General features: G+C 45.6%; 5 protein-coding genes across 8 annotated transcripts; 3 read left to right on the top strand and 2 right to left on the bottom strand.

Moving 5' to 3' along the window:
* The first annotated feature begins 585 nt into the window (after window positions 1-585).
* hcls1 (hematopoietic cell-specific Lyn substrate 1) lies at window positions 586-4,813 on the top strand. Its single transcript, XM_076029989.1, has 16 exons — window positions 586-689; window positions 1,281-1,364; window positions 1,458-1,531; window positions 1,906-2,029; window positions 2,107-2,217; window positions 2,352-2,406; window positions 2,524-2,634; window positions 2,741-2,851; window positions 2,925-3,035; window positions 3,110-3,165; window positions 3,249-3,318; window positions 3,393-3,541; window positions 3,626-3,832; window positions 3,958-4,126; window positions 4,206-4,271; window positions 4,363-4,813. Exons 2-16 carry the CDS (start codon window positions 1,281-1,283, stop codon window positions 4,497-4,499), a joined length of 1,635 nt encoding a protein of 544 aa, XP_075886104.1. The 5' UTR covers window positions 586-689; the 3' UTR covers window positions 4,500-4,813.
* Window positions 4,771-6,499, bottom strand: llph (LLP homolog, long-term synaptic facilitation factor). 2 transcript variants are annotated; one of them, XM_076029993.1, is made up of 3 exons: window positions 6,374-6,499; window positions 5,502-5,731; window positions 4,771-5,419 (listed from the first exon to the last, which is right to left on the bottom strand). In XM_076029993.1, exons 2-3 carry the CDS (start codon window positions 5,716-5,718, stop codon window positions 5,259-5,261), a joined length of 378 nt encoding a protein of 125 aa, XP_075886108.1. In that variant the 5' UTR covers window positions 5,719-5,731; window positions 6,374-6,499; the 3' UTR covers window positions 4,771-5,258. The 2 variants fall into 2 exon arrangements, with proteins under 2 accessions (XP_075886108.1, XP_075886109.1); XM_076029994.1 differs by having other exon boundaries at window positions 6,345-6,474.
* A 69-nt stretch (window positions 6,500-6,568) lies between these two features.
* On the top strand, window positions 6,569-8,257 carry pex26 (peroxisomal biogenesis factor 26). Its single transcript, XM_076029990.1, has 5 exons — window positions 6,569-6,932; window positions 7,026-7,163; window positions 7,321-7,637; window positions 7,721-7,861; window positions 7,956-8,257. The coding sequence occupies exons 1-5, from the start codon at window positions 6,736-6,738 to the stop codon at window positions 8,051-8,053; spliced, it is 891 nt and encodes a 296-aa protein (XP_075886105.1). The 5' UTR covers window positions 6,569-6,735; the 3' UTR covers window positions 8,054-8,257.
* A 21-nt stretch (window positions 8,258-8,278) lies between these two features.
* Window positions 8,279-14,722, bottom strand: cunh12orf56 (chromosome unknown C12orf56 homolog). 2 transcript variants are annotated; one of them, XM_076029988.1, is made up of 14 exons: window positions 14,333-14,721; window positions 13,104-13,296; window positions 12,610-12,625; window positions 11,212-11,392; window positions 10,946-11,101; window positions 10,597-10,685; window positions 10,181-10,325; window positions 9,982-10,076; window positions 9,496-9,585; window positions 9,311-9,398; window positions 9,149-9,223; window positions 8,955-9,032; window positions 8,621-8,802; window positions 8,279-8,523 (listed from the first exon to the last, which is right to left on the bottom strand). In XM_076029988.1, the coding sequence occupies exons 1-14, from the start codon at window positions 14,567-14,569 to the stop codon at window positions 8,418-8,420; spliced, it is 1,731 nt and encodes a 576-aa protein (XP_075886103.1). In that variant the 5' UTR covers window positions 14,570-14,721; the 3' UTR covers window positions 8,279-8,417. The 2 variants fall into 2 exon arrangements, with proteins under 2 accessions (XP_075886103.1, XP_075886102.1); XM_076029987.1 differs by having other exon boundaries at window positions 9,149-9,398; window positions 14,333-14,722.
* Window positions 14,723-16,613: 1,891 nt separating this feature from the next.
* On the top strand, window positions 16,614-25,287 carry LOC142890744 (CD9 antigen-like). Of its 2 annotated transcripts, none has more exons than XM_076029976.1 (8): window positions 16,614-16,773; window positions 22,358-22,460; window positions 23,304-23,401; window positions 23,496-23,570; window positions 23,663-23,764; window positions 24,085-24,174; window positions 24,298-24,381; window positions 24,652-25,287. In XM_076029976.1, exons 1-8 carry the CDS (start codon window positions 16,705-16,707, stop codon window positions 24,715-24,717), a joined length of 687 nt encoding a protein of 228 aa, XP_075886091.1. In that variant the 5' UTR covers window positions 16,614-16,704; the 3' UTR covers window positions 24,718-25,287. The 2 variants fall into 2 exon arrangements, with proteins under 2 accessions (XP_075886091.1, XP_075886090.1); XM_076029975.1 differs by lacking the exon at window positions 16,614-16,773 and adding an exon at window positions 18,854-19,056.
* The last annotated feature ends 25 nt before the right edge of the window (window positions 25,288-25,312 follow it).

Genomic DNA, 25,312 nt, shown 5'->3' with positions numbered 1-25,312 from the left:
AATTTAACAAATAACAGTTAATGGCTAAATTTCGACTAGATTAACTCGATCAACTAGACAAATTCAACAAGAGACTGGCCCTGTAACGACATCAAAATGTATTCAATAAACAGAAGAGAGAAACGAGATGAAACGTTATCCTAACTTTCGAAATTCCGTAGGAAAAAAATGTCAATTTTGGTTATTAAAATTAACAGAATTACTTATTGGTGTGATCCGTTTCAAATATAGGAACTATTTTTTACTTACTTACTTACTAATTGTAAGTAAGTAAGCAACTTATTGACAGACGCTTGTCGGTCTCCACAAGATAAGCTGCTAAATTAGCTAGCTAGCTTAATTAACTCGGCACTGATTATTAAGTAAAAAGGGTACCTTATAAAAAAAATAATAATAATAAAAAAAAATTAAAAAAAATACCTTTTTAGCGTTTGTGTCCAGTCTTCCTCTGTGTACTACAAAATGGGCCTGAAAGGCCTCGGACGCCTAAAACAACAAATATTTGTTTTAGTCCGTGAAAGCGCTGAGACCCAAGGGGAGATGATTTGTTCATTTCCCTGCGCGTTCACGTCCGTTGACTCCGCGTTCACGTGACGCTGTCACAATTTCAGTGGGGACCATCGGCAGCCGTCAGAGCAAACGTTGACATCCACACAAACACGGAGTGAACCCCCTTAAAGCCCCCCGAGGTAAATATCCTTTCTTCTATCAACATTAATCTCGCCGCCGCCAAAACTTTACTTTACTTCACTTGGCCATTTTTCTCGTTTTTATTTGCATATTTTCTTTGTCTGTTAGTCAAGATTAAGGAAGGAAGTAGACAGAGTCAAGGGGAGCCCAGGCTGGTGTATATGGGCAAGTTTTTAGTTTAGTTTAGATTTTACATAGTGTGCTTATTTGCAAGCACGTCATAAAATGTGCAAACCTTAAATTGCAGAGGCTGCTACAGTATCACACTAAAAATTAAAATATATCAGGAGTTGCCTAATAGTATGATGGCTTTAGGGATAATGTTCCTACTACGGAATTAAATGTCGGTTCTGCTTTCTTTCATTTTACAGTTGTTTTAATTATCTTAACTTTACTCACAAACTCACTCATGAAATGCGGGGGTTGCTTTCATTTTGAGGAAATGGAGCGTCATGTTTAAAAATGCTTCCCTTGTTGCAGTTTAAGGAAATGGTGGTCAAAGCAGTAGGTTGTGCATGAGTTAACCATGCCACAACACGTTCAGTCGTGATCAGCTGTTAAACAGACCTGCAACTGTTTTGCCTCCACAGATGTGGAAATCAGCAGTAGGCCACAATGTGAGCATGAAAGTGGCTGCAGAGGGAGACGACTGGGAGACGGACCCTGACTTTGAGGTTGTGCACACCTCCTCTGTAACGTTGCCGGGGATCGTGTTGGCGTCAATGCAGCCTCACCAAGTGTTCATTTCCGCGTGCTTTGTGTTGCAGAATGATGTTTCAGAGCAGGAGCAGAGGTGGGGGGCCAAGACCATCGAGGGCTCGGGACATAAGGAGCCCATCAGGTGAGGGACACGTGCCTGGAGGCAAATGCAGGTCAGAGTGTTTGCACCTTGTGGCAACAGGAAGGGGAAGTGAGAGCAGAGTGGCTGTCAGACAGCAAGTGTGCCCTAATATGGAAAATGTACACTCAGTGACATTAAGATGTCATAGAGGGATTAGTAGGTCAGATTTTTACTTTAGTAGCAAAAAAATATATAACCCTGACACCTAAAAATAACTACAATATCACAATTTTTTTCACACTTCAGAGCTACAGAGTGGGTGCTACTTTCGAAGTTTCTTTTGTGATCTAAAAACTCTCATATTTCTTTCACCATAAGACAATTAGACCATCTGGATTTAAGACAGTGACACAGTCTCCCTTTTGTTCTGTCAGTGTTGCAGAGCTCAGGAACAAGGTGGCCAAGGAGCACGAGCAAGTGAAGCAAAAGGAACATATCCCCAAGGCGTCCTACGGATATGGAGGGAAGTTTGGAGTGGAGAACGACAGAATGGACAAGGTTTGACAAAATTTCCTGTTAGATCTAAAGCATGCCAAACATCTCTTCGTACTGACTTCTGTCTTTTCATCATGCAGGCAGCACTGGGCCATGATTATGTGGCGGACGTTGAGCAGCACTCTTCCCAGAAGGACGCTTCGAAAGGTTTTGGAGGGAAATTTGGTGTTCAGAAAGACCGTGTCGACAGGGTGAGAATACGTACAAGAGTCATTCCAAAGGATTCACCTCTTACAGAAGCGGCCATTAGAGGAACTGCAAGAGTCTTTAAAAGACGATCTGTTCAGTCATCATGTGAACCCTCAGCATCCTCCTGTGTCTGCAGTCTGCCATGGGCTTTGAGTACAAAGGAGAGGTGCAGCAACATACGTCTCAAAAAGGTAAGTCAGCTGTCTGGCCTTCTGAAAGGTAAGTCAGCTGTCTGGCCTTCTGACAAGAAGACCAGTCCAAGAGGAGTCACGGCCACTTTGGTTTGGTTTTTTGTTTTGTTTTTTCAGACTACTCCAAGGGATTTGGAGGGAAGTACGGCGTGGAGAAGGAGAAAGTCGACAAAGCGGCTCTGGGCTACGACTACAAGGGCCAGACAGAGAAGCATCAGTCACAAAAAGGTGAGTTTGTGTCCTCCTAACAGCTGTTATATAATCAGATAACAGCCAACGGTTGGCTCTAACGCGGGTCATTTGACAATGTTGTGTCCTGTCGTGTTTTTCCCAGACTACTCAAAGGGCTTTGGAGGGAAGTACGGAGTGGAGAAGGACAAAGTGGACCAGGCCGCTTTGGGCTTCGACTACAAGGGAGAGACAGAGAAGCACCAGTCACAGAAAGGTAAGTATTAGCATCCCATTTAATTTTTTTGCTTTTCTGTCATTCCCGGCTTTTAATGGCTGTCCCTACTTAGATTACTCCAAGGGATTTGGAGGGAAGTTCGGTGTTGAGAAGGAGAAAGTGGACAAAGCTGCCTTGGGCTACGATTATAAGGCAGTAACAGAGAAACACGAGTCCCAAAAAGGTGTGCACACACTCGCACCTGCATACAATAGATGTCATTGTTTGCGGGGCTGATCTGGGTTTGGTTTTGTTCAGATTATTCTGCAGGTTTTGGGGGTCGTTATGGGGTACAGGCAGACCGCATGGATAAGGTGAGCATGAAAGCTGTTTGATAATTGATCTATAGTATGAATTACAACCATTTGGTGAATGATAATCAGTTGTTCTCCTCCAGAGTGCAGCTCGTTTCTCAGACATGGACTCTCCCACCTCAGCTTATGAGAAGACGCAGCCCCTTGAGGCCTGTATGTCAATACCGGTGCTGCACGTTCTCTCAGGGTTCTTTGGGTTCCAAATATTCTGTCTCCGTCTCTGATAGCAAGTGCAAGCTCTGGGAACCTGAAGGCCCGTTTTGAGAACATGGCCAAGGCCTCCGAGGTGGAGAACAAGAAGAGGGCTGAGGAAGAGAAGGCCAGGAGACAAGCCAGAGAAAGTCGAGAGCGGGAGCTGGCCAAACGAAGACAGGAGGTCCGAGCCGTCTGCACACAGAGAGGTCTAAATTAGCGGATAGGAACTTGAGAAATGTTTTTTTTTGTTGTTGTTCTCCTGCAGGAAGAGAGAAGCAGAGTGGAGGAACCTCCACAAGCTGCTGCATTCGAGGAACCTCCACAAGCTGCTGCATTCGAGGAACCTCCACACGCTGCTGCATATGAGGAACCTCCACAAGCTGCTGCAGATGAGGAACCAGAGTATGACATGCCACCAGATATCAATATCCCGCAGCACGTGCCGGAGATCAGGGACTCACCGGAGTCTGAGGTGAGGCCTTCTGTCCTTCAAGCAACTGTTGGTTAACAATCATCCATCTGCAGCTGCATTCTTACAAACCCTGTCTTGAGATCTTCACTGTTCAGAGACTGAAAACAACATGCCAATGTTCTCAGGACGAGCATGATTACGAAGAGCCTCCAGAACTGCCGGCACGTACAGACGACCTTCTTGATCCAGAGGTTCCTCCTCTTCCTTACCGGTCGCCTGCTGTGGAGGAGGAGGAGGAGGACGATGGAGAATACGAAGTCCTCGCCGAACCATCGCCTCCTCCTGCACCCGCTGGTCTGTGTTAGCGTCCCCTACTTCTGGTCCTGATCCTCTCACAATGGTACGGTAACATTTCCGGTGCTTACCTTCACAGGTGACAACGACTATGAGGACCTGACAGAAGGCCAAAGAGCAGTGGCCATTTACGACTACCAAGGAGGTGAGCGGGCAACCTCGTTTTCTGATGTTTACCATTCATCTGTTCACATTTTTCCAAGGCTTGACCCAGCAATCTTTTTTCCGCCACTCAGAGGCTGACGATGAGATCTCCTTCAACCCTGATGAAGTTATCACCGAGATAGAGATGATTGATGAGGGCTGGTGGAAGGGGCGGTGCCGCGGGCGGGTCGGCCTATTCCCCCGGGCCTACGTTCAGCTGCTGCAGTGAGAACGATGGGGCAAAGCTTGCTGAAACTTAAACTAGTTGGTTTTTAATCACACCAAAGTGTTACGTAGCAATTACATCATTCCACTGATCACACTATGGTCTGGGAGTTTGGCTTGAAACATTTATTATTTTTTTTTAGCATAAATTCATTCTCATGTGCTGATGTTTGTGTTTTAGCTGTAACAAGTTGCTTTGGGTCTGTGGCAATTCATATATTTTTCAGATTGAATGTCTACTAAATATTTGCAATAAACTGAAATGATGAAGAGAAGAAAATTAAAGCCACGTTTATTGGTCGGTTTTGCATGTACAAAGAGGTTTGGCTTATCGGTGTTCTCACTCTTCTGCTCCGTATAAAACTGCTTTTCTGGCAGTGAAACAAAGCATAACTTGTTGTTGTTTTGGATATAAAAAGCAGTTTAATCATAAACCAGACAAACGTTTCTGACTTTTGCGTACGTCTTTTGTTTTGTTTGTTACAAGTAGACGTCAAAACTATTTTAAAGATGCAGACAGTCAACATATAAACAAATGGAAGAAAAAGACTTGCAGCTTCGGTCTCAACACCTGGGACACAAGTCATAACTGTGTTTGCTGTTCCAGAAGAACAAACCTTTCATTTCTCTTGAGGAAATCATATCATAAAATACTTTTTTTTTATAAAGTAATCCATAAAGATCCCACAGCTACCGTGCATGAAAACGCACGACTCAGTCCTTTGTGTCTGTGTTCAAAGTCTCTAAGGCCTTTGGCTCCAGCTCACCAGGCGATGCCTTTCTTCTTCTTTCCCTGGCCGGTCTTGGCTGTCCGTTTGCCTTTCATTTTCTTGGCCTGCCGCTGGCTCATCCACACAGGGTACTGACCGTGTTCGTTCAACAAGGTCTTTTTGCTGCGCTTGCTGTCCAGGTCCATCGTCCCCTCTGCAACAAACCAGACACATTAAGCAAAGCACTGCGACCGCTCTCGTTGTGAGCAGTGTGGATGTTTCTCAGACTCACTCACCGTCACCATCATCCGCTGCCATCTCCACATCCCCCTGCTTCTTAATCTTTTCGGCCGGCACCACGGTGGCGATCTCCTGCATGTCAGCCATGGCCTCCTCGCCCTTCTTGTCCAGACTCAGAGCTTGTTTCAGACGGGCCAACTCCTTAGGGGCATTTTTCTTCCTCTTCTCTGCTCGCATCTTCCTCTTCCATTTGCTCCGGAGGCTTTTGGCCATTTTCAAAGGTGATCTGCCAGAAAAGGGACAAAATTAAAATAACAAACTAATGTATTATTATTATTATTATTATTATTATTATTATTATTATTATTATTATTATTATGATACATTTAAGCTATAATATCATAAAGTCTACAAAACGTGATAAAAAAAAAACTGGAATAAGCGATGATGACTGGACTGAATTATAACAGCAAATGACAGTTGAAACTGTAGCAAATAATCCTCAATCATGGCCTTCTGATGGTAATAATTTGCTCTGCTTGCTAAGAATAACAAAGAGACATTTACAAATTTCAATGCATCTACAAACATACTCACAAAGATATAACTATAGGCCTGCAGATGTTTTCGACGAAACACAGAAAGTACACCTCATCAGTGTCACACGTAAAATCTTAGTGGTATTTAAACACATCAGAACATATGCTGTGCTTGTTTTTAATAACGACACGATAGGAATACAAGTAAAAGAAGGACGGTTAGCGTTGGTGCTAACTGATAGCTCGCAACGTCTACAGTTCGCTCGCTGGTTTGATTTAAATCGGCTACAGACAGGCAGTAGGAACGGGCATTCGCACCAAAACCTTAACAATGAGAACATCATTATTCTAATTACTAACCTGTGTTTAATCAGTCAGTGGTCACTCACAGGAAACTGGTTGAAATGTCGGATATCTCGCCGTGCTCAGAGAAGTACGTACGTCGAGATGCGCACGTGTTTACAAGTCAGGGTAAAAAGGAAAAAAAAAAAGATGTCGAAGTGAAACGCAACGCCATTGGCCGCGTCGATCACGTTGAGTATACTGGCCTCTGATTGGCGAATTAGGCTAAACTAGGAACTGGAAAGGATCATGGACGATAAACATTACCCAGACGTTCGATAGCAAATTGTTGTTTTGAGCTGTTTTTGTCAGCATTTCGTTGCTTTTAAAATATATATCTCTTTGAGTGTAAGTTTACAACTACGTCAGAATTTCAAATAGTTTGTTTTTTGCGCGTTTCCGACAAACCATGAGCAGCTGTTCGAGCAGCCTTCCTGCACCTCGCAGCCTGCTGGGGTCGACCTACAGTCCCTCCGTGACGCAGCTGTCCAGCATGTTGGACGCCGCCGCGGAGCAAATGATGATCCACAAAGATTTCCGAGCGGCTTTCGACGCCTGCGACAGCGGCCTGGAGAGCCTCGCCGGCCTGGATGAGGAGGAGCACAGGTGAAGCAGCGTCACCGGGAGAACTCTGAAACTCTGCAAGCAGTCTGGTCGTCAAATGACAGCATTTTTCTCTCCTCTCTGTTTTGGCGACAGTTTTGGTGAATTGAAGGCCGGATTCTGCATTTTAGGGATTCAAGCTCTGGCCGAGATGAACGAGTGGCCCGCTGTCCTGCCCTGGGTCCTTCAACAGTATGAGCAGGAGAGAATACCTGCCAAACTAATGCAAATGTGGTGAGCAGACTTTGACAAATTGGTGGAATTACCAGTGCAAGTGTCAATAATTCAGATCAGTGCATTACAAATAAATGTTCACATGATTTTTGTTGTTGTTGTTGTTGTCGTCAAGCCTCTTGATCTTTACAACCAAACACATACTTTTCTGTGACAGCATCCTGCTTTACTCCAAAGTCGGGGAGCCAGAGATGGTGCAGGAAACGGCGAGGGTTTGGTTGCACTGTCCACTCAACAGCGAGGCGACAGGCTTCAGGACGGTGGCTGAGCTCTACCTGCTGCACGTCCTGGTCCCCCTGGGACACAAAGACGAGGCTGTAGAGCTGATTGTCGGGGAGGTCGGCAGCTGTGCCTTCACCGAGGACCAGAGGCAGACGGCACTGGATGTCGTGGAGGAGAAAGAGCGACGGAATCGAGAAGCTAATGAAGATCCTGTGACGAGTCCAAACACTGAGGCCACATCCCCACCTCAAGGTCCAATTTCACTTAATCATATCGTCACATAAGTGTCAATTTTCACTCTCAACAGCTGTTCTGATTGTTATTACGATCTACAGGGGCTGTTATGCACAGACTAGAAGCAATGCTCAAGTTTATCTACAGAAAGGTGTTGTTGACCAGTTCCAGCGTGTTCACACTGCGGAGAATTACTCTGGCTGCTGTTCTCCTCTACATGCTTCTTCTCCGACTGGATCCAGGTTGGAATTATATTTTTTTGTAATACGCATGTCAGCCTCCTTGTGATTCGAGCCCAATTTGGATGCATCACGTTTTCCCTTCTGTTCTCTGCAGCGTTTCCCACTTCATTCATGTGGATTTCCAAACTTCTTCAGATGCTCAAGCAGATGTGGAGGACCACGTTTGCGCCGTACCATCAGGCTCTCGCCTAGAACAATGAACTGCAAAAGGCTAAAAAAAAATGTTTCTATAAATCTACCACTACTTTTCCTGGTCATTTTTGTAATAATAATCTAAAAAATCCATCTATTTTTTGTAGAATTAATTTATACAATCACAACAGTCACTGCATCTGAAAACCCCTATAAACAGTTTTAACCTCCATTGTGTTAAGAGGTTTCCTTTTAATAACAAAATGACCATTACTAACAGCAGGGTTTTTGTTTGTTGCACCTTTATTAGTTGTTTCCTGCTCAGCAGTTGAATTCAAATATAACACAATTCAAAGCACACAAAGCCACTCATATTTCAATGAAGGCACATGCCATTGGGTCTTCATTACTCTGCAGGCCTGGATCATCTGTGCAGCATCAAGATCTGCTCAAGGAGTCGCAGAGTGGGCTGGCTGATGGGGTAGTGGGGCGGCAGTTTGGCCTCAGCGACCGGAAGCTTTACAAAATACCTGCAGGGGATAAAACAGAATCATGCCTCACTGGCTGTCCAAGACACATGTAAACATACCTAATCATATCTATTTAGCAAGATGATAAAAGAAGAACCTGAATTCCTCCCTGAAGCTGCAGCGGAGGTGCTGTGCCAGCTGGTTGCTGTGCTGCAGACACGCCAGCAGGAGGCGACAGCGCTGGAACAACAACACAGACTGGGCAGGACTCAGGAAGGAACCTTGCCTGTCTGATAGGACCAGGACCAGCTGCTGGACCTGGTGACCGATGAAGATCATCTGTAGTGGGATGACACAGAAGTTTCAGGCTGCTGAGATCTTTAATTTCTAATGTTTGGCCATGATGCTCTATATTTGATGTTCTTATTTTAAAGGAGATTATTATTAAAAATATATTCTGCAAAAAAAGACTCAGTAATTAAGGTGTTCACCGTGTGAGGATGATGCTGCAGGACTCGCAAGATCCAGCCGACTGACAGAAAGTTGTCAGCAGAGGAACATCTACTGGCCTAAAATGGAAAAGTTTGAGGTGAAAATTCCTTAAACCTTAATTTGACATCCTAGTCTACTTTTTCTGTTTGATGCCAAACAGGAAATGCAATAAAACATTTTGGGAACAACTCACCTCGTGGCCTAAGAGAAGCAGCTCAAAGAGCAGAGAGCAGGCAGCGTCCAGGTACTGTGACAGTAAGGCTTGAAGCTGAGGGAGACAGGCCAGAACTACTATTTGACAAAAGCAGAAAATAAAGAAATTAAAATGAAGCAACGGAAGGCAGGAGCAGCTGACCTCAGAGTCAGCGAGAGAGCCTCCGCTGCAGGTCTGCAGCTTGGGATCACACACCAAGGCAAGCAGCATCCTGGAGGCCAGAGCTCCTCTGCACAAAGCAAGAAACAGTTTAGTTCTGAAGCGTTGGAGTTTTTTTTTGTTTTTTTTTAATGTCCAGTTGAATGATGAGAAGGAGTTTTTTTTACTTTTCCGCCGTCAGCAAATCGAGTTTGGCAGCTTCCGCCCCCGTCTCTCTAAACATGACGGCAAGCGTCTGCACGACTAGAGTGCTCAGGCTGCACAGGGTGGGAGAGGGACGAGAATGGAAAACATCATGACAGTCACATGATAAGAGTGAAAAATCATCAATATTCTTACTTCTTAAACAAGAATTCAATGGGGATTAAAAGTGCATATCAAAATGTGATTTCAAAATGAAATTATCAGTAGATTGAGGTGAAATCGAGAAGGAAAAAAAACCCCAATAAACATCCACAAAAAACACACTTCCAAGGACATTTATTTGTTATTTTTTTTATAATTCCTGTCAGTCAAATAAAAGCCGCTGAGGTCAAGTGGACTCTGTGAGTCTTCTTCAGTGTGTTGTGTAAAACCCAAAATCTAATTCAAACCGCACCATTAACCATTTACCACTCACACTTATATTCACGCACACACACACACAAGCTTACAGGAGCTGATCTTGTGTGTAGGCTCCACCGAGGCTCCGACAGCCCTGCAGAGATTCCTCCAGCGTCTGAACCAGGAAGACGCACAACTCGCTGGACTAAGACACACAAAGGGGGAAAAAAGAGCTCACTCAACCGCAACCAGAGAAAACTGAGCTGTTCAAGTGTTCAGAGAGCATGTCACTGCAGAGGAGAAGCTCACCCTCCAGAAGAGGCGGCACAGCGCCACCTGCCTGTGAGCCGCCGTCCTCAGTTCCTGCAGCAGGAGATAGACGCCCTCCACGCTGATCTGCTCCTGCAGCAGCTCTGAGCTCAGCTGGGCGAACCGGTGACCTGTTCTCTCCCAACTGCGCAAGCACACACACATGCAAGACATACAGTAAGAATTTTATCTCTTCAGTATTATTAATTTTGTCTCAATTTGTGTCCCATTTCACTTTTAAAGTCTTAATGTGGGTTTACAGTGGGGGAAAAAAACTATATTAGACTACAATGTAAGAGGACAAATGAATGTTTTTTTGTTTCAACATGGTTGAAGACTGATGATTAAAGTGCTCTAAATGGGTTCAAATGTGAGTCTTTTTTTTCCAGATAGACTCTAAGATTGACTTTGATCACCTGATGGATGGAGCTCTTTTCCTTGGGGAGGAGTCAGACTGACCAGTGCACCTCCCTCTGTACAGCGGGTCTAACATCAGGGTGGACCTCTGAACACAGGCAGACACACACAGAGAGGCACACATCACTGCACAAACTGCAGACAAAGGACGAAAGTGCAAGAAAGCAGATTTAGATAGATCACAAAGATAAATGTGGCTTCAACCACCTAAACAATTTTTTTTTTTTTTATCCCACTTTAAACTCATAAGCTTGTTGTGCATTGTGCAAGTCCTGCTGAGACCAATTAAACTGTTGCAGATTTTTGGTCTTTCTGCAGGGCTACATCATGCCTGGTGGCTCTGCTCACTATGATGCAGCTGTTCCAGGCGCTCTGCAGGTGGAGGTAAAGTCTGGATTCCGGTGAGACGGCGTACAGGTGCAGCTCGGCCTCTCTCTCCTCCACGCCGCTCACGCAGTCCCGCCGCAGCAGACGAGACAGAACCGAGGCAATCCGCCGCGGCACCTGGGAGATATCACAACAGAGATGAGACGATGAAAAATGGGGAGGTTCTGATTCAATTCACGATCCCTCCTCCTTCCTTCCATCCATCCAATCTGTCTTCCAATCCGCACCTGGCCCTCGTCGGCGCCGTTCAGCCTGGCATTGAAGGCCTTCAGGGGGAAGGTGGTGGAGCGTGTGAGGAAGGGCAGCGGGGATGAAGGCTGCGTGGGAGGGTGTGGCACCCTGGGGAGGCCCAGGGACTCCGGGTTGGGGCAGGACGCTGAGCGCGTTGGCGCCAAAGTGAGAAGCCCCCTGCCATGGTTCCCGAGGAACCGTAGGGGAACAGGTGAGGAGCAAAGAAGAAGACAAAGAAAACAACAAAAAGGACAAAATATAGAAAATGGAGGTGTTGGATGGATGTTAATAATAGAACTAGCGGTTGCTTTAGTAGTTTCTGACATCAAACCTAGCTCCTACATGCTGCTAGTGCTGGAAACATGTGATTACAATCCAAATGTTGCTCATCTCAAACTGAAAAGTTCTTTGGGAATTCATTTTTAAAGTAGCTGCCAAAAAAGAGAGCTCCCAACTGAGTCTTATCACTACTTTTTTTTAACTCGGGCGCCTGTGGTTTGTGTGTGTGTGTGTGTGTGTGTGTGTGTGTGTGTGTGTGTGTGTGTGTGCGTGTGCTTGCACGCTTTTAATGACTTCCCGTGGGGGAGAGTGGCAGCCCAGCAAAGCATGAGCTGGTGTTTAACATCACACACAGACACACACAAGCACTATTTTTACAGCAGCATGGCACTTCTTCTGGTAACCTGGCAACAAATCAGATAGAGCCTGCACTTCCTCCTGTGACTTCACCACAAGACAACGAATCCTCACAGACTCGTACATTGTGATTGTTTTTTTTTTTTCCCAAGACACATCAGGCTGTGAGAGTGACTATGATCCTGCGTGGCAAGAACTTCCTGCAAAAGGACAAAAACTCAAAGGAATCTCAAAGCCGACGTCATATGAACGTGACTAGTCCTCCCAGCTGGAGCAGCAGGGGAGCCCAGCGGAAGCATATTCCCACTCTTGGTTAAATAAGTCACGAGCCACCTGAGACGCCACACAGCTTTCACTCCACTGCATTATTCACCCGTTTACACAACCATAAGAGCTTCAAGTCCCCGACTGCTGCTGCTGTTTCTCTTGTTTTTCTTCTTTCTCCACTGGAGAAGAAACATGCGAAAAGCTGTAAAGGTTTTATAGACGTGACAGCTTGTCTGTCTCCTTGACTCCCTCGTCTATAAAATCTCTCCGGCCCATTTTCAGCGGACGGAAAAATTCATTTACTGGAGACTCAGAATGTGTCGGTGAAGACACCCTGAGAGCAGCTGTGGAGAGCCGCTACACTTCTTCTTCAAGAAAGTTGGTAGTAGGGGACAACTTCCACACATTGGATATCATTGTGTGTGTGTGTGTGTGTGTATGTGTGTGTGTGTGTGTGTGTGTGTGTGTGTGTGTGTGTGTGCAGCCCTCACCTGTCTTCAGGGTATCCTGTTGGGGAAAACAAGCACACAGGACAGTTACAGTTTCAGCTTTTAGAAGTATCAGGGGAAACACAAGAACGCAGTGCACTGCTGCTGCTGCTGCTGTTTGACACCAATGCAGCGTCAAAAAAAAGGAAAAGAATTGGTAGGACTGACTGGTTGATTTTATTAACTTCAGCACCCTTGCAAACATAGAATGTTTATACTTATGTTGTTATGGAGTTGTCTTGTAAAATATGTTTGTTTTCCTTTTCACCATATTTGAATAAATTAAGTGAAATGAAATAATTGTGTTTGTAGGCTGCCCTAAAGGTAAGAGAAACAGATGTGGGGCCCGGTGATGAAAGAAAAGAACAAATGTGTTGTTTTTTTTACAGTGGCTCGTAGCTAACATTCAATTCAAACACATTCGCCCATTCTGACAGAATTCCAGCAAGAAATCTTAGCCAAATCTTGACAAAGTCGTAGTTTGATGCCTCCCATACCGTCGAAGGCATGCGTCGTCGGGCAGTGGCTGACCCTGCGGGTGGACGGGCCAGTGCGAGGAAACCCCGACCTGCGATCTTTCCTCAACCACCGACGCCCCCTGCTGGCCGGTTTATCGGTGACGTACGTTATTCGTATGTGCTGGCAGAGTTCCCGGTCCTTGCCGCTCAGGAAATCTGGGAAGTCGTTGACCTGCAAAGGGAGAATACAGCGGCTGCAGCTTTGACAGATCGGAAAGAGGTACAACAGTCTCGGCTGAGTAGGACTTTGCTTTATTTAATGTTCTGGCGGGAGGCAGAAACGTAGGCAAGCGCTCATTTCGGTGCAGCTCAGCGCAACCATAATCTGACGCAGACGGGATTAACTGTGTTGAGGAGGCGGGTAAACCTTTGACCTCAGCGCTCTGTGACATAACAAGATGATAGGTGGTATTTAGAGGATTTTTAACGACTACACGCCGAGATAATGTGTGCATGTTACGTTACATTAAGTTTAAAATTTATTAGAACCAGAGATGTTGGGACTGTGGTACAGGTGCTTTCTTGAGTACAACAAAGTGCATTTCTATTTTTCCGATCACTGCCATATTTATACATAGATGTTTGAACATAATGGGGAATCCAAAGAATATAAGAACATCACGTCAATCAATCAATTAAAATGATGCCAAAGGGAGCTGTAACATTTATTTTTTTACAATAATTTGGAATTTGTGTGTGTTTATTCTTTTACCATTTTCCAAGTTTGAATTTTAACCATCTCTGCCCATGACAATACTGTCAATCTGTGATTTGAAAAGATTATGGCTGTAAAAACAGAATAATCTGACGCTGTAAGGGAGTAAAAGGAGGAGGTGATGGGGTTGGAGGGGGTGAATCAGGCCAATCTGAGCTGTAATCTAAAAGAGTTAAACAGGGATCACGCAGCGGGGTGCTGTTACAAACACACACTAACACTCTGCAGTGTTGAGAGGGATGGCGCATCACAAATTAAAGCTGCTTCATTGTTCATGTCTGTCGTTTATTTTGTTTCGACACCACACACACGAAACTTCTTTTTATATCAGCTACTTTGAAGAAGACATAAACTTGCTGCAATTTCCCACCAAATGACCGTAAATCATATTTTTAAAACGACACCATCAACTTTTTAAGACGATGACGTAAGTGCGAATGACTTTTTCAATAATAATAATAATAAAATAAAAAAATACACAAAAGAAACTCACCAGTTCGATTTCGCGCACGCGCCCGAAGGTGAAGGCGGTGGCGAGCGTGCGCGGCGGGTACTCTGTCAGGTACACGCGCTCGTCGCCCAGCACCGCGTGCATGTACACCTTGTTGACCGACTCCGACACCACCACGCACGGCTCGCAAGCACCGATCCCCTCGTACACGGCGGGCTCCGTGTTCCGCTTGAGGAACGAGTCCAGTCGGATATTCCGGCGCGAGCCCCTCCGGGCCATGGCGGTACCGGGCTCGGGTTCGGGTCTTGCTCCGTCAGCCTCCGGCTGGGCGCCGCCGGGCAGGTGAGCCGCTGAGTGTCTCCATCCGGAACAGGTGAGAGCGCTACTGCTCGTCCCGTCCCGCCACCGCTGCACCTCACTCACTGGCAGGTGACGGGCTGCCGTCCACCGACCGCAGAGCACGGAGTTCTCTGATTGGTCAGCAAGGCCGAGAGAAACGCCGTCTATTGGCTGGAACGTAATTGGTTGTTCCATAATTAAAAAATAAGAGTCAGGCTAAAAAACCCCGAGGAGACCTGTGCTTAGGTATATGCGTTTTGTGAAAGAAATGTTAAGTTTTTACCAAACTACCGAGGGAATAGGGTTGGTAAAGTTTCTGATTTTTCCAGCAGAAGACATCGCAAGTTAAAGTCCACATTGTGCTAAAAGAATTGTGTAGTTGTTTATTTAATTGTTGTGGTAAACTAGTATTAGTTTTGCGTGGAGATTAACTTAATGTGGGGCTTCGAAAGTGTTATTATTTGCACTGCATAAGTAAAAAGTGAACTCAGTTTGTGTGTGGGGTGAGATGCTGTGGTTCCAGAAATATCCACTAGAGGACAGTAGATTACAGATCACTTCTCAAACAACTATTTTGAACGTTATGACTCACTGGATGTCAGTCATTTCAGTCAATTGAAAATATTAATTTTTACAAATATTATATAGATATACAATTCCCCAGGTGACATTGAGTGACTTGATGTCGTGCTTAAAATGGTTGAAAATCTATTTCATCCTCCATCCACCTCTCTGCCACGTGCCATCATGACACACATCGAGAGCGAGAGAGGGAGAGGAAGAGAGAGAGAGGGGGTGAGGGAGAGAGAGAGAGATAGGCGGTGGCTGATGCATCTTTGAAGGGGACCTTTGTAAATGGGTGCACAGATGAACGGCAAGTTGTTTAGAACACACACACACACACACACACACACACACACACACACACACACACACACACACACACACACACAGTGTTGAAGGCAGTGTTGTTCTATGGAGGAACACACTCCGCCTTTTATGCAACTCGCTAAGAAGACTGAGGCACTTTGGACGCACAAGTATAAATGTACACACCAACTTCCCATCTGTGTGAGATTGTGGGTTAACATAGTTTACGCTTGTGAAGAAATTCCATCAAAAACAAACATGTACACAATCCCGTTGAGAATGTTTGAAGAAGGAAAAAAGGTCCCCGAACAGCTTCCTGTCGTCTTACAAGTTGTTGATCAAGGAAGTGCTTTTACTCAGCTGTATAAGTATGAATATATTTCTGCTCAACGGGGTTCCTCGTTACCTGCAAGCCTCCATGTTGCTGTGTGTCTTTATGCAAGGAAGTACAAATATGCAGTGTGGGCCCACACTTCATGCTGCAGTTGTTACTGGTGAAAGAATGACACTCACACACTCACAACGCTGAGTTGTGCGGCAGTTCAGTTGTCGAGGGTTTTTCACTTTGTTTCAATAATGTATCAAGACCTTACCGTCAAGAAGCGAAACATCTTCTAGACACTAATACCAGCCCGGTCATCTTTAACTTTAGTTTTGAATACTTTGATTCAAATGATATGATCATTTCATCCAAAAGATTATTTTAAGTGAATCTGTAAATAAACAAAAGAAAGAAAACTTCTAACATGTTGTTCACAAGTGTTTCTCTTTGGGGATTTTTTTTTTCTGAATCTCATTTTCAGTAAATATGTGAAAATAATAGCCCCCACCCACGTTCCAAACAAGAATAGTTTCTTTACTAGTTGATTATAGTCTCGAGTTTATATTTGTCTGTTTCAAGTGTAAATCTTGAACTCTTTCTAGAGATTTACAGTAAAGTGAAGGGCGTGTGTGTGTGTGTGTGTGTGTGTGTGTGTGTGTGTGTGTGTGTGTGTGTGTGTGTGTGTGTGTGTGTTGGGGGACGGGGCGGGGAGGGGGCCTTCATCATCTCTGTATCCTCCCACCCGGGGCGACGCACGTAATAGCATCGCCACAGTCGTCGCTCTCGCAGAACCGAACGCGGCCCACACGAGACTGTTTGTTCGGAGCGACCCGGTGTCGACTGTGATTCCCTCGCGGTGTTTGGCGGACAGACAGACGGCAGGATGTCGGCGCTGACCGGCGCGGAGCAGTGCGTCAAATACGCCCTGATCATCTTCAATTTCGTCTTCTGGGTGAGTAGAAAGAAATATATATTTACGCAGGAGAGTGTTTTTCTTTTTTGTTTGTTTGTTTGTTTGTTTCCCTCCAGCCACGTCTCTGGACGGAAGCAGCAGGGAGTTGATGTTTGTCAGCAACCCAGCCAAAACAAAAACTCGTTCTCTTCTTTTCTTTTACAATTTGAACGAGATTTTGAAAAAAAAAACCCCAGAGTTTTGGTTTTGGTTGGAAAAGCATACGCGAGGAATAATATTGCAAATAATATTCTCGAGGTGGGACGTGGACTCCAGCTCAATCAAATTATCTCAACTCAATTATGAAAATATGTTGATAATCTTAGTGAATCACAAATCACGTGGTTTTCTGTTTGCTGGAGAAAGTGGCGGCTTTGCATTTTCTGATCTTAAAATCATTTCTAATAAGCACAACATCTGCCTGATGCATTCTGGCGAACATCTGTTGCTCTTTTGTGAAGTTCCCTGTCGTTGATTAAATCGCAATATTTAGAAGCGTAGTCAAGCGGCCAACTACTGACACCTAGTGGTGAATGTCCGGTCACACCCTTTTCCCCCTCCCTCCCTGAAAGTGGCGTATTGAACCCATTTCAGAGTTTGGCCAAAATAGTTGAGGTTCCAGCGTCATTTACTAAATTAACTTGCTCACTACGTCATTTTCTTATATTTGCTAATTTCAGGTTACACTTAGCAGTAGTAGCTGAACATTTATTAAATTGAAATCCAAATTCTATTGGTCCGGCCCGGCCTGGCTAACCTGGTCTGGAACCATGTGACCTCTCATCGAGGCAACCAAAGTTATGTTGCTCCATAGCAGGACCCCGAGTCAGTAAACGAATCGTACAAATGATTCGTTGTAACTTTTGTATTTGCTGGAGTTGCAAACACCTGAGAGGTTGACAGATGTTCTCTGCTTAAAAGAGTGAACTTCTGACATCACAGCTGACAAGAGAGAAAAAGACAGAGAAGTTGAGGAGGCTGGAGTCGCCTGTCACACAATGCTGGTGTTGTTGTTTTGACTGGATCCACTGGGAGAGGAGAGCTGCTCGGCAAACAGCGCTGAGCCCCGAGTCTCAACGACTCACTCACAATCCAGCAGAAGATTCCCGTCCGTCACCGTTTGGCCCACAAGCCATTCTTTCCCAACACACGTTTCCATGTTTGTGTTTGGCTTTTCTTGCCCACTTCCCAGACTATAAGTCATCACCGCCCAGATAACCTATTTACCCGAAATGCAATTAATGACGGAAACATTTGCATCATTCACTGATTCACTGCTTGTGATAAATGAAATCATTTGATTCCTCTTCTCATTTTTGTATGGTGTGTGTGTGTGTGTGTGTGTGAAAACGTCCAAGTTTGGGATCTTATTTTTTTTCATCCAGTTTCTCTATCTGTCAGTGCATTGAAAGACATATGTAAAAAAAAAAAACAGATCTATTTATGTTCCACACTATGTCTCCTACTGCGTTTGAAGAGCTTTCCACAAAGGAAAAAAATGCATTTTAATCCAATAGCACAGTATTTAACAGTTGGTAGAACTAGAAAGCAATGTAAACTTATAAAAGGCAAAGTGTGTCGCAGTTAAAGGGAGCTGTTATCAGGAAGTACACACGTGTATGTGATGAGCCATCGAGAACAAAGTAACTGTTTGGTTGCTGCGGGATACGCGATACAAACTGCGGCAGCAATATTAAACTGTCGGTTCAAGGTTTCTTCTTCTTCTTGTTATTACTATTATAATAATTATCTTTATTATTATTCTCAACAACTTGTTTGCAGTATGTTTCCTGACATTACAGACACACTGGAGAGTAAATCTGACACGCTGGCCCATTGAGGCTGATGCCTGCAGGCTGCTTTGAGGAGCGCATGTTGTGCATGTCTGTTGTTGGCGCTCCTAATCGCCCTCACCTGGGCTGTGATTCACTCCCACCCTGTCTTTGTGAAACCCACTGGGGCCTCTGGACCAGATCCCACCCACACGCCCATGTCCCCTCCCCCCTTCCTTCCTTCCTCTCCTCCCACCTCGCTGACTTCCTCACTATACCCAGGTGAACCATGTAAGGGAGTGGCCCGACAAGAAAGAGAGAAAAAAGTCCTCCTTTCCCCCCCCTGCTCACTTCCCACGGCGGCACAGAGACAAGACAGTTGGACTCTCGAGCTCTTCCTGGTTTGACTTTTCTTTTTGCCGGAGATAAGGCTGTAACTGAGTTTTTCGGAGCCATGGGGGGAATGCAGTGCATAAAGTACCTGATGTTTATCTTCAACTTTCTCTTCTGGGTATGTATGTTTGAATGTAGTGTTGCAGAGGCTTTGTCCATGCCATGATTTGTTAGATGAGACTGTTAGTTGGGGGAGGGGGAGCATGTGGGAGTTTTGTTTGGCTGGAAACCAAAGAGGAGCTCAGTGAGAAGCAGAAGAAGCTTTGAGTGTGTTGAAACAGGAGCTCGGACAGATTGAAACACCTGGTTGAAGTGAACCCACCTGTATGTGGTCCGAGGTGTCCGTGCATTCAAGGGTTGTATTAGCACTTTGAGATTGCTTAAATGTAAAGTGCATTATAAATTAAATTTATTGGAACCAAACAAAGTGCTAAGGTTCCTTGCTAACTAAATAATTCAATTTTTAAAAAGGAAAAAGCTACCTCATTTTTTAATAAGTTACAGGTTTGATCTGTATGGAAATAAGGTGACTAAGCCTTCCAGGCTGTTGGCTGCTGTAGAAAGCTTTCATGTCAGTGTTGACTTTGTCTTCCATTGTGCTATCGAGTGTGACCCTGAACACCAAAATTGGTTTCACCTGCACCGGGCGATTGACTCCAGTCGCCTCCTCCTCCTCCTCCTCCTCAGTGCTTCACAATCACCGACTCAACTGTCAGGTGACATCCTAACACTCTCTTAATGCAGGGGCTCCTCTGAGTCGAGCTTGGAACCATTACCACCACGCCAACTTTCTCCCTTTCATGCAGAACCTGATGCTACTGGCACAGGAGTTTGATCCAGGCGGAAAGTAGAACATTACACATCTCGGGTTGGAAAGTGAGTCATAAACCAGATCCCCATGTGTTTGTTTCAGGGACACACCCTGCTGGCAGACACAAAAAAAACCTGCCCATTCAAGAAAAACGAGAGGGTTTCTCAACGTTCACATTCCAGCTCGATGTTTGTCTTTCAGTCCACTGATTGTGTGACTATGCGAGTGTGTGATATCTGTTTGAGCCAATTGAAGGCTACTCATTTGTTTGCACGTGCTGTGCTGAGTCATCACCCTAATTACCTATATGCACATTTTGAGTGACAGCGGTCCAGGTGTAATGAGTGTTTTTGGTCAGCGTGTGTGTGTTGAGGTCACCTTTCGTTGCAAAGTGAAGGCACGTCGGCGTGACGCACGAGGTCTGATTCAAGAAAACCAAGACCGGGTTAGACCAGGATTGATCCAGCCTGCGTGGTCAGCCGCACTCACTCAGCCATCTTGGTAACATCCACTACAAAGTGTTTTTTTTCCCCCTGTTGGATCCCAGATTTCCAGGGTCAAGTAGAGTAGCCTTCCTTTTGTGTTGGTGTAATCAGTCAAACGAGAGTTGAAAGTTGCCCTTAAAAATCCCAGCAGAGGCAACTGCAAGCTGCTAACAAGATTAGCATAAACATACAGTCTGTATGATCAAGATTTTCATACTGACAGGAAAGCCAAGAGTGATGTGATATTTTTTTATTCCTCTGTGAAAAGGAAGTTTTCACTTCTCACTTGACGGTGCTATTAGTGAGACTTGGCCACATTTGCAGCTCACCACCTAGCTGAGCCGCTTCCTGGAAACAGGAAGTGGCTCAGCTAGGTGAACCAATTAACTTGTGCCCTTGGAATGCCTTCTACGTGCACCGCACTCTGTTTTTTTTTTTTTGTTGTTGTTTTTAACATTCAGGTTAACCATTTTATTTGCACCAGAAAAAGCGGCAATGTATTTATTTATCTTTTCCACGCGTCACAACAAGCAGATCTGCGTTTCAGAGTCATGCAGTTGTCCGGTTTTGATCTCTTTGCTGACTGATGGAGCAGCATGATGCTTAATGGGCACTAATGAGAGTCTCGAGGGCCAAAGTGCTGCTCTTCATTGCTGCTGCTGCTTCAACAGCACAACAGCAACAACACACTCCCTGGAGTGTCTTTCACTGCGTGATCCACTCACTGGCAACACCTCCTGTTTTTCCTGTCTTAAATTAGGCAGGACTGGGCTTGAGAGCAACCTGTTGCTCTCATGTGTCCTTAATGGCATCCAGAGTCTGAGTCTACACCAAAAAAAAATTGGGCGTCAGTGAATCGTATGAATCATGACACTTTTCACTGGAAGTTTTAACGGTTGATTCGTTCACCACCTCTGAGAAAAAAAAGCAACAATGACTCACAGCCTCGAGTTTATCAGTCATCTGTATCGATGTGTCCCACATGTTGCGCTCCAGTCAAGGTGGCACAAGGTGTTCTCATGGCATGCAGTCCAGAGTGTAACCAGGTGACCCTCGGCTGTACGATAAAACGGTTCAAAGGTTTTAAACCACAGAATCTTTAAAAGGAAAAAAGGAAAAAAGTTAAGACGACAGTTGAGTGTTTTTGAGTTGATCAACTAATCTTTGATTAGTTGAGTCCACCTCCAGTATTAGTTTTTCCTCTCTCAGCCTGTTTCACAGTTGGGTCCTGCTGTTGTTCATTCGTGTGTGTGCGCATGAGGCAGAGACACAATCGAGGCGCCGCACCAGCGGAAGATTGGATGTGTCACCGTCTCGTGTTGCACAACCAGGCAGACGTCAGCGGCGTTGCCCCCTCAGGGACTTGAAGGGAATTCCACAGTGGTTGTGAAGACGTATCCAGGGGGGGTTGCCGCGGCGACTGTTATGGTTGTCATATTTGAAACCGCAAGTCTTTATGACTCGTCATTCTGAGAAGTGCAGAGTGGGCTGGGCGCCGCCTCCTTCGCTGGGGAACGAGTGGAGGCCGCGTGATAAACTGTCTGAAGTCCGCCATCGGGGTCGTCGGGTTCGACTGTGGTGGAGTCGGCTTCCGTCTTGACCTTGACGCTGCAGGAACTGCAGCATGTTGCACCTGCACACATATAACGCCATCACCATGACTTTGTACATCACGTCCGCTGACGTGTAAATGTGAAAATGGTGTTTCTATGACACTTTTGCGATACACCTCTATATGGATACGTCTGAAAAACCACCTCATGCCGTATTTGAGAGGTTTTTCGAAGTTTACTGTTTCCATGACCGAATTTTTTATTTTTTTATTGCCATATTTAGATTTGGCGCAATTCTAGGGGTCATCGAAATGCAGTGATTGTTTCTTCTGCATCATGTCTTACACTCGTGTTTCTGATAAATGACACCAGTAATTGACTTCCTTCAGGGAAAGTCCAGTGTGATGTTAGAGTGAGTTAGCATTAGCCTAACTGCTAATCCCAGCGTGGCAGGACGTGGTTTTCCACAGTGACGGCAGAAGTTTCGCCACCCTGTCTGAGGTTTCTTAGGTGACCCCATCGTCATCCCGATCACCTGACTCTCACCCTCACCTTTACCTTCTCTTCCAGCTGGCAGGTACCGGAGTGCTCGCCGTCGGCCTCTGGCTGCGCTTCGACTCCAGGACGTCGGCGCTGTTTGAGGGGGAGGGGTCACCCACCGTCTTCTTCACTGGTAAGACGACCTTTTGACTGTCCACAGCCGTCTTTCATCTTCAAGAACCAAGGGGAAGAAACCATTCAATTTTAGAAACGATTTCTGGGAAATTACCACGACCAGAAGGGAAAATCAAACGTTTTTAAAATAGTTTAAGTCAAATTTGATTCGATCCCATGATTTTAAATTCAGGAACAACAATGCTGCATTGCCAGAGGAGCGACTTCCTTCATGGAGATGGATTTTTGGAGTTGGATGGCGGTGGGCGGGGCCAGGCCGAGGGCAACTGAGGCCAGGGTGGTTCCACAGCGAGGCTTGCGCCCTCTTTCCCCCCTCCCCCGGCTTGCTGCCGCTCGCCCTCCGCACATAGCTTTCATTCTTCGGCCGGTGACAGGGACACCTTTGTCCGGCTGCTTTTGTTTTCCTTCCCCCGTCGCTGCCCTCTTGAATCTGGCCTTGCACCGAGCTGATGAGGGAAGTGGGCGTCCGCGGCCACAGTAGGCTTGTTTTGGAAATGACAAACACGCAGGGCGGGGGGCAAAAAAAGACTGAAAAGTCATGCGGCTTTGGTGACATCAGCCTTGACAGTTAGTTGGTAGTTTTGTTGTCCCTCAAGCTGTGTTATGTGAGCCGCTGCTCGGAGAACCACATTTAAGTAGATCCTCGGTTTGAGCTGATGGCTTGAAAATTTGAATTTATGGCTTTGTTTGTATGCACGCACAGTGGGACTCGATGCTTGTTGGTTTTTGAAAAACGTCTGCACACAGCTGTGACTGTGTGCAGCTGTTTTCAATGCAAATGTGAAAAAAAAGATCAGAAGCGTTGCGTGTTTTAATAATTGGCTCCTTGTGTGTCTGCCAGGTGTGTACATCCTGATCGCAGCGGGGGCTCTCATGATGGTGGTGGGCTTCCTTGGCTGCTGCGGAGCCATGAAGGAGTCGCCATGCATGCTGGGACTGGTGAGTGGCATGAGTGTACTGTACGTGTGTGTGTGTGAGAGCCAAAATACTGCAGCGTGTTCTGTAGTTTAACATTGTTGTTTGTCCCGTTTAGTTCTTCTTCTTCCTGCTCCTCATCTTTGCGGCGGAAGTGGCTGCTGGGATCTGGGGGCTCTCCAATAAGGACAAGGTACACAACTCGCGCACACACACACACACTCACTCACTCTTATTACTGTGTTTCATCAATGAGCAACTCATCATGTTGCGCTGCGTGTGCAGGTGGTGGAGGACATCACAGAGTTCTACAAGCAGACCTACGACAACTATAAAACCACCAAGCAGGAAGCGCTGAAGGAGACGCTGCGTCTCATCCACTTTGGAGTAAGAGAGCCTTGATTAAGATGAACTTTTAAAGAGCTTGGCGCCACCACCTGGTTGCACTTTGTACCTACTCCATCAGCGTTCCTTCCTTCCTTCCTCCGTGCTCACTGTGTGAATTTGCACGTCGATTGTATATCAATTTGTCACATGTGGTTTACACCTTGAACCGTTTACCGTGTTTCCATGTTGTTGTTCTACCTCATGAATGGGCCTTTTGTGAGTCACTGTGATTACTCGTCACAGTGTCCACATGCGTCCGGGGGTCATAAGTCGATTTCTTTGTCCCTAGAAGAACTAATATTGTGACTTCCTGCTCGCAGCTGAACTGCTGCGGCCCCACGGGGACGGTGATCGACGCCGCCAGAGACATCTGCCCCAAAAAGGACGGCGTGGAGGCCCTCATCACCACGGTAACGGGCCTGACGCAGACAGCCAGACCTCCCTGTTGTTGTGTTGTTGTTGTTGTCGTCCTCCACCGGGGCGGTCTTCAGTTTCTAAAATGTTTTTTCTCTCTCCCTCTCCTGTATCATCAGAGCTGTCCGGCGGCTATTGACGAGGTGTTCAACGGCAAGCTGCACATCATCGGCGGGGTCGGCATCGGCATCGGCGTCATCATGGTGAGCGTGCAGGGGTCCCGCAAACACTCGTGTTCTAGTTAGGATTTTTTTTTTTTTTTTTAAACCGTATGACGGTAATTCTTAAAATGTGTAGATTGGATTGAAACCTTCTGCAGCGTTCTGCTAAATCTAAGCTGAAAATGTGTTAATTCTAGAGCCGAAAGGTTGTGTGTCTGGAATTTTTCTTTTTTTTTTAAGTAATGTATAATTACTGTGGAATTCTTCTGCTGCATGATCACATGATGTGGATTTTCTCTTCCCGACCTGCAGATCTTTGGGATGATCTTCAGCATGATGCTCTGCTGTGCCATCAAGAGGTCCAGGGACTTCGTCTGAGCCCACCACCCCACCCCCACCCCACCCCACCCCACCTCAAACCCAAACACTTCCTCTAACGTTACCTCCGCTTTAGAGTTCAACTGTTTAACAATCAGAACTTTTTTTTTTATTTGTAAATTTGGTTCCATGCAGGATGGCCGAGTCGACCTGTGAGTGTGTGGACCAGCAGCTTCTCTGTGGGTCTGCGTCTTGTATAAAGTGATGCTTTTTGACTCGAGCACCAGCCACCATGAAATGGATTTTTACGCCCCAGGCCTGGTGGCAGTGCAGACGGGCCTTTGCCGCCCCCGAGAGGAGACTTAAGCTCACTACTAACAGACTCGTCGGCTCTTCGCTGTTGGGAGTTCACTTGTTGGTCGCGGTCTAACAGTTTCTTTTTTGCAGTTAACTGGATTTTACTGTATTTTTTTTACTATGATTTTGCTTTTTTACAGACGTTACATGTTGAGAGCGTTTTGATTTTTGTTTTTTCTCTTTTTAATAGAAGCAACATTTAGAGTTTTATGCAAATATTCTGACGGAGGCAGCAGAGACAAAAATGCCAAATAATAAAGAAATTAACACTTATGTTGGATCTGGTGTAATCATTCTC

Source organism: Nelusetta ayraudi, unplaced genomic scaffold (genome assembly GCF_046127955.1).
Source record: "Nelusetta ayraudi isolate G7.1 ecotype Tasmania unplaced genomic scaffold, CSIRO-AGI_Nayr_v1 ptg000027l, whole genome shotgun sequence".
Classification (NCBI taxonomy): domain Eukaryota; kingdom Metazoa; phylum Chordata; class Actinopteri; order Tetraodontiformes; family Monacanthidae; genus Nelusetta; species Nelusetta ayraudi.
This window is presented reverse-complemented; position numbering and strand designations above follow the sequence as displayed.